The 8235-nt window shown below is 38.2% G+C and overlaps 1 protein-coding gene across 1 annotated transcript; it reads right to left on the bottom strand.

Moving 5' to 3' along the window:
• Nucleotides 1–340: 340 nt before the first annotated feature.
• LOC137248496 (uncharacterized) lies at nucleotides 341–1702 on the bottom strand. The gene is made up of 4 exons (XM_067779452.1): nucleotides 1461–1702; nucleotides 1169–1403; nucleotides 419–1100; nucleotides 341–365 (listed from the first exon to the last, which is right to left on the bottom strand). Exons 1-4 carry the CDS (start codon nucleotides 1482–1484, stop codon nucleotides 341–343), a joined length of 966 nt encoding a protein of 321 aa, XP_067635553.1. The 5' UTR covers nucleotides 1485–1702.
• Nucleotides 1703–8235: the final 6533 nt, after the last annotated feature.

The following is an 8235-nucleotide window of genomic DNA, read 5'->3' as shown; positions in this document are numbered from 1 at the left end:
TCACCATCATCATCGGTATCGTCGCTTGTGCTGCAAAGTTTTTTCAATAAATAACCAATTTGTATTTGACAAAAGCGTTTGGTGCCTTTAGCCATAGTAGACATTGATTTGATCTTAAATTTTAAAATATATGTGATAGTAAAATGTATATATTTATTTTTTTCATGCTAACCACTTACGACATTAAATGATGTGATTCTGTATCAAATAGTTGAAAAGGTTTTGCCTCCTGTCAAGTGCTTCATCAATACCGGATTCATCCTCTTCATCCTCAGTAGTGAATAGGGTGTCTGTACTTTGTTCGTTCATGTCATACAAGTCGTCAAAAGAAATGCAAATGTTATGCAAAACGCATACGTTCACTACTATGTTAGTTATCATCTTAAGGTCAGTTTGCTCTGTAAACATTAAAAGCCACCGAAATCTGCCTTTCAACAAACCAAATGCGTTTTCAACTACCATTCGTGTAGATGAAAGTATTTCGTTGAACTTTCTTTGCGCATCATTTAAATTTCCATAGTCTTTGAACGGTGATACTATCCACTTGTTCGAAGGATACGTGGAATCTCCTATGATGAAATGCGAGTTGGGAAACATTTCCTCATAATAACTTTCTGCGTCTTCAAAGAGTTTGGATCGTCTTAGTACCCTATAATCGTGAAGCGATCCTGGTTCACCACAGGTAATATCAATAAATTTTTTGTTACAATCGACTACGGCTTGAACCACTATGCTGTATGCTTTCTTCCTATTAAAGTACATTTCCTTACAATTCTTTGGTCCCTTAATGGCAATGTGTGTGCAATCGATTGCCCCAATTACACCCGGAATACGTTTCTTTTCACGAAATTGTTCTGAATTTTCATGCAAATAAGCCCCTTGTGGCAACTTTATGTGTTCATCGGCTATGGACACCAAAAAAGTAGCAACTCGCTGCACTACTGACCACGCTGCCGACTGAGCCACCCCAAACAAATTACCTAGTTGTCTGAAGGTCACTGTGTTGCTCACGTACCAAATATACATATATACAGACTTTTTGGCCGTAACTGGTGGCCTTCCACCGCTAGATGGATCAGGGGCATAATTGGAATATCTCACTAAAAGGAAAAATAATTTAAGTGATTTAGTATTTACAAACTTATATGAATAATTTATTGGATATTACTAATAAGGTATTCCACAGTTTCACGTTTCAGTCTCATGTGCATCTTAAAATCTTTCTGATTCATCGCATCAAGAGTCGCCTCGAAATTTTCGCACTTTACATGATCTTCGTTTTCGGTGTCAGAGTCCTCAGAGGAGCTGGAACCTGCGAAAACAGCATCCAAGATTTCGTCGACAACTTCTTCCTGCCTACGGGCACGCAATTCACTCTGGTCATCCAAGAGAAGAAATTCAATCTGAAAGATTACTACACCTTATTTCTTTCTAATTTCTTTAATTAATTAGTAATTTACCAAATAGTTTTCCGGAGCACTCATTTTGCTTTTCTTTTATTAGTATTTTGCTTATTTATTGCCAGTAAGTTTTCAAAAACGTTGTATTGCAAATTTCACGAGTTTTGCAACGAAAATATAAAAAAAGGCGCCAAGATAGGTGCTCAAAACACAACAAATATTATAATTTACAAAAATGTTTTAATTTTCGTGCTTAAACAAAGAAAACGTCAATAATAAACAACAGATGATTTTGACAGCTGAAATGTTACCAGTGTTGTTAAATACATGCAGGGAAATTTTAACCGAGTTTGGCGTTCTTTTCGCACTCGCTTAGAATAGAACGCGGCTAATATATGTACATATAAAAAGAGTAGAGTTTGAGATGACATGTAGAACATACTTGAAGATTGCCGAGCAAAGCTCGGTCGCCCAGGTACTATTTAATAAAGCAAGCAAAGCGAAAGAAATAAAAGGAAAATAAAAATTATCAATATTAAGTGAAAACGAAAATTTTCGTTTGTGTGGGATTAGAGTGTAAGAAAGAATTATGAAAAAGAAACCAATCACGCAAGAAAATTCAGAAAAAGGCAAATACAATTATGCAAAAAGATAATAATATTGTAACAAATTTAGTGAAACTCCGCTTATTTTACACCTTCTACTAATGTTCGTATCGCTAAACTGTTGAATAAATAACTTAAATATTCAATAATGCAAAATAATGAAAATACATTACAATAACACTTATACTTCGCAACCAATAGCGTGCTTAAATCAAACTGATTATTATTACTCAGCTTCTGCTGCTTTTATACTCTCTGCCCGAATACCTAGACGTGTCTTCTTCTAGAATCCTCTACCTGGTCACCAGCTATAAACTACAGATACACGTTGATAGCCTCTCGCATAGCCATATGTGCGTGTATATGTGAGTAATACTTCGCTGATGATTGCATACTCTTGCATAACTCCGCTGCCTTTATGTACATATGTGTATACATAACGATTGATTTGTTTGTGTACATACAAGTGACCGCTTAGCATCGGCTTAGGGGTGATAGTATCCCTTAGTGATGCTAATATTCGTCACACTGCCCTCCACCTAAAGCTGCAGACATTGGTGCTTTATCAGTAACCGTATCGGTAACCGTATAACAGCTGATTCGACCAAACTTATGGGAGTCAGTGCAATCGATTAATGGTGCCGCTAAGGTAGTAACGGTATCGTAGCTAACCAATTGGTTTTTGGTTTACCGTCGTAACGATAAACAGCTGATTACGTTACGGATACGACTACAGCGATACGACCAACGGCACCAATGACTCCGCTTTAAGTCGGATCGTCCCGATCAGACAAATTTCCTAATCTAAACGCTGCCAGCCTTTCCAAATAAACCACTTTCATTTTGGTTCGTGGTTTGCCAATGGTTCGTATACGGTAAACTACATCGTTGATCGGTTTTACAACTTTTTACGGGCCTTCCCAATTGCACTGCAATTTCGGGGATACACCTTTTTTTCGTTGTGGGTTGTATAACAGCACCAAACCTCCTTCCTGAAAACCTTCCGAATTAATTGCTTTATCATATCTGGCTTGGCGGTCACCGTGGTGTGATGGTAGCGTGCTCCGCCTACCACACCGAATGCCCTGGGTTCACACCCCGGGCAAAGCACCATCAAAATTTTAGAAATAAGGTTTTTCAATTAGAAGAAAATTTTTCTAAGCGGGGTCGCCCTCGGCAGTGTTTGGAAAGCACTCCGAGTGTATTTCATGAATGGAGAAAATACGATCTCTCCATCTATTACTAACTCAGCTTCGGATAATAATAATGCGTGGGTGGTAGTGGAAAATAAGAGCAAAAATAACAAGTAAGGAAGGCTAAGTTCGGGTGTAACCGAACATTACATACTCAGTTGAGAGCTATGGAGACAAAATAAGGGAAATCACCATGTAGGAAAATGAACCTAGGGTAACCCTGTAATGTGGTTGTATGACATGTGTATCAAATGGAAGGTATTAAAGAGTATTTTAAGAGAGAGTAGGCCATAGTTCTATGGATGGCCGCCATTTAGGGATATCGCCATAAAGGTGGACCAGGGCTGACTCTAGAATTTGTTTGTACGATATGGGTATCAAATGAAAGGTGTTACTGAGCATATTAAGAGGGAGTGGGCCTTAGGTCTATCGGTGGACGCCTTTTCGAGATATCGCCATTAAGGTGGACCAGGGGTGACTCTAGAATGTGTTTGTACAATATGGGTATCAAATGAAAGGTGGTAATGAGTATTTTAAAAGGGAATGGGCTTTAGTTCTATAGGTGAACGCCTTTTCGAGAAATCGCCATAAAGGTGGACCAGGGGTGACTCTAGGATATGTTTGTACGATATGGGTATCAAATGAAAGCTGTTAATGAGTATTTTGAAAAGGGAGTAATCCTTAGTTCTAACGAAAAGTGTTACTGAACATTTTAAGAGGGAGTGGGCATTAGGTCTATAGGTGGACGCCTTTTCGAAATGTCGCCATTAGGGTGGGCCAGGGGTGACTCTAGAATGTGTTTGTATGATATGGGTATCAAATGAAAGATGGTAATGAGTATTTTAAAAGGGAGTAATCCTTAGTTCTGGCGGCCACCGTGGTGTGATGGTAGCGTGCTCCGCCTATCACATCGTATGCCCTGGGTTCAACTCCCGGGCAAAGCAACATCAAAATTTTAGAAATAAGATTTTTCAATTAGAAGGAAATTTTCCTAAGCGGGGTCGCCCCTCGGCAGTGTCTGGCAAGCGCTCCGATTGTATTTCTGCCATGAAAAGCTCTCAGTGAAAACTCATCTGCCTTGCAGATGCCGTTCGGAGTCGGCATAAAACACGTAGGTCCCGTCCGGGCCAGGGGTGACTCTAGAATGTGTTTGTACGATATGGGTATCAAATGAAAGGTGGTAATGAGTATTTTAAAAGGGAGTAATCCTTAGTTCAATAGGTGGACGCCTATTCGAGATATCGCCATAAAGGTGGACCAAGGGCGACTCTAGAATGTTTGTACGATATGGGTATCAAACGAAAGGTGTTACTGAGCATTTTAAGAGGGAGTCGGCATTAGGTCTATAGGTGGACGCCTTTTCGAGATATCGCCATTAGGATGGGCCAGGGTGACTCTAGATTGTGTTTGTACGATATGGGTATCAAATGAAAGTTGGTAATGAGTATTTTAAAAGGGAGTAATACTTGTTCTATAGGTGGACACCTTTTCGAGATATCGCCATAAAGGTGGACCAAGGGCGACTCTAGAATGTTTGTACGATATGGGTATCAAACGAAAGGTGTTACTGAGCATTTTAAGAGCGAGTAGGCATTAGGTCTATAGGTGGACGCCTTTTCGAGATATCGCCATTAGGGTGGGCCAGGGTTGACTCTAGAATGTTTGTACGATATGGGTATCAAACGAAACGTGTTACTGAGCATTTTAAGAGGGAGTGGGCATTAGGTCTATAGGTGGACGCCTTTTCGAGATATCGCCATTAGGGTGGGCCAGGGGTGACTCTAGAATGTTTGTACGATATGGGTATCAAACGAAAGGTGTTACTGAGCATTTTAAGAGGGAGTGGACATTAGGTCTATAGGTGGACGCCTTTTCGAGATATCGCCATTAGGGTGGGCCAGGGGTGTCTCTAGAATGTTTGTACGATATGGGTATCAAACGAAAGGTGTTACTGAGCATTTTAAGAGGGAGTGGGCATTAGGTCTATAGGTGGACGCCTTTTCGAGATATCGCCATTAGGGTGGGCCAGGGGTGACTCTAGAATGTGTTTGTACGATATGGATATCAAATTAAAGGTATTAATGAGGGTTTTAAAAGCGAGTGGCCCTTAGATGTATATGTGAAGGCGTTCTCGCGATATCGACCAAAATGTGAACCAGGTGATCCAGAAAATCATGTCGGGTACTGCTAATTTATTTATATATGCAATACCACTAACAGTATTCCTGCCAAGATTCTAAGGGCTGTTGATTTCGCCTTGTAGAACTTTTTCATTTTCTTCTACTTAATATGGTAGGTGTCACACCCATTTTACAAAGTTTTTTCCAAAGTTATATTTTGCGTCATTAAACCAATCCAGTTACCATGTTTCATCCCTTTTTTCGTATTTGGTATAGAATTATGGCATTTTTTTCATTTTTCGTAATTTTCGATATCGATAAAGTGGGCGTGGTTGTGGTCAGATTTCGGCCATTTTTTATACCAAGATAAAGTGAGTTCAGATAAGTACGTGGGCTAAGTTTAGTAAAGATATATCGTTTTTTGCTCAAGTTATTGTGTTAACGGCCGAGCGGAAGGACAGACGGTGGACTGTGTATAAAAACTGGGCGTGGCAGTAAAGATATTAAATTTTTTGTTAAAATTTGAATTAAAAAAATTTTTTTTTAAAAAGTGGCCGTGTTCTTCATCCAATTTTGCTAATTTTTATTTAGCACATATATAGTAATAGTAGTAACGTTCCTGCCAAATTTCATCATGATATCTTCAACGACTGCCAAATTACAGCTTACAAAACTTTTAAATTACCTTCTTGTAAAAGTGGGCGGTGCCACGCCCATTGTCCAAAATCTTACTAATTTTCTATTCTGCGTCATAACGTTAACCCATCTACAAAGTGTCATCGCTTTAACCGCCTTTGGCAATGAATTATCGCATTTTTTCGGTTTTTCGAAATTTTCGATATCGAAAAAGTGGGCGTGTTTATAGTCCGATATCGTTCATTTTAAATAGCGATCTGAGATGAGTGCCCAGGAATCTACATACCAAATTTCATCAAGATACCTCAAAATTTACTCAAGTTATCGTGTTAACGGACAGACGGACGGACGGACGGACGGACATGGCTCAATCAAATTTTTTTTCGATACTGATGATTTTGATATATGGAAGTCTATATCTATCTCGATTCCTTTATACCTGTACAACCAACCGTTATCCAATCAAAGTTAATATACTCTGTGACCTCTGCTCAACTGAGTATAAAAAGTAACAGAGGCAGCAAGAAAAACCACTGGTAGTAACTGGTGAGAGCGATGATTTGCTGGTTGCTGCCCGTTTTAAATATTTGCATTTAGCTTCATTTAAGCCTTCGGTTCAGCCGGAGAATATTATGGAGCATGTCGAAAAATATGCGCACGTTGGTAGGTAACATTTGTGCTGCCATAAGCTGGTAAAGAAGAGATTGATAAAAATTCTCTTAGATTTGTTAATTTCAAATTGGGTGTGGTTGAAACTGAATATAAAAAACTGATGAATCCAGAGATTTGGCCGACGAATGTGTCTGTTCGTCCGTTCCGTTTTTTCAAGAAAAGCAACCACCTCGAACCTAATAGATCGAGGCAGTGCTTATGAGAAAATTAAGATTTATTACCAAAACACTTTTGGTCTTAGAAGTAAGACAAGTAATGTATGCATGATAAGCTCTCTTTTAGAATATGATGTGTTGGTTCTAACTGAGACATGGCTCAATTCAAATTTTTTCGATGCTGAATTTTTTTACAGAAGCTGTTATGATGTTTTTCGTAAGGACAGAGATCCTATTAAAACTGGTTGCAAGAGAGGTGGAGGTGTGTTAATAGCAGCCCAGTGCAATTTACGTGCGTCATTTTGTGAATTGCGTGATAACGACTCCCTCCTCGATCAACTTTGTGTCCGTTTGTGTGGCTCCACTGGTTACCTATATATTTGCGTTTCTTATATTCCGCCATTGAGTGCTGAATGTGTCTACAAATCGCATGTTGACAACATTCTCTCAATTTATCAAAACATTGGCAACAATCAATTATGCGTTCTTGGCGATTTCAATTTGAGCTCCGTTAACTGGAATTATCTTGATAACAATTCCTATTTAACTGTAAATATTAGAAGTGCTATTGAATCTTATGTCATAGATAATTTTTTAAGTATCGGCTTAACGCAAATTAATGCTTTATGTAATAAGCTACATCGCTTTCTGGATTTGATTTTCATAAGTAATGAATTGAATTTAGTGTTATCGCAGGCTGCAACTTGTATATCACTTGCTAATTTGCATCATATCGCGATCTTATTGGAAGTTGAATTTTTAGAATTTTTCAAATCGTCCCCCTCTATGACCAAACCATCATTTAATTTTGATCGTTGCAATTTTAATGCTTTTGATGCAGAGTTGAAGAACATTGATTGGGACCGCGTTTAAAAATAAAAAAGTTGCAACCGGCTTCAGTATCCTTAAGAGCTCTCTGGCAGCTTTGTGTCATAAATATATCCCTACTATTAAGAGAAAATTGTATAAGTTTCATTGGTACTCGGCAGAGCTTAAGCATCTGAAAAATTTGAGAAATAAGTTTTTCAAAAATTACAAAGCCACAAAAAGGGCCAACTTTTTTGAGTTGCATACTTATTATAATAAAAAATTTAATGATTTGAATAAACTTTTATATGACAATCATATTAATAACTTTGAGAAAAACATTAAGAATAATCCTAAAAAGTTCTGGGCTTATGTTAAGTCTACAAAAATGTATCGAGTATTCCCAAAACAGTGTACTACAACAATGTCTCAGCTTCATCGATCAGTGAGGCTACCAATCTATTTGCGAACTTCTTTTCATCGAACATTGTATCAGATGAGGACTTGACTGTAAACGACCTAGGGGTTTTCATTGATGATTGGAAAAGCACTTCTATTACTCCTATTTTTAAAAGTGGAAAAAAATGATATTTTAAATTATAGGCCTATATCCAAGTTGTCGTCTGTTGCCAAGCTATTTGAATGTA

Source organism: Eurosta solidaginis, chromosome 4, assembly GCF_040869045.1.
Source record: "Eurosta solidaginis isolate ZX-2024a chromosome 4, ASM4086904v1, whole genome shotgun sequence".
Taxonomy (NCBI): domain Eukaryota; kingdom Metazoa; phylum Arthropoda; class Insecta; order Diptera; family Tephritidae; genus Eurosta; species Eurosta solidaginis.
The sequence above is the reverse complement of the archived record's forward strand: the minus strand, read 5'-3'. Positions and strand labels throughout refer to the sequence as shown.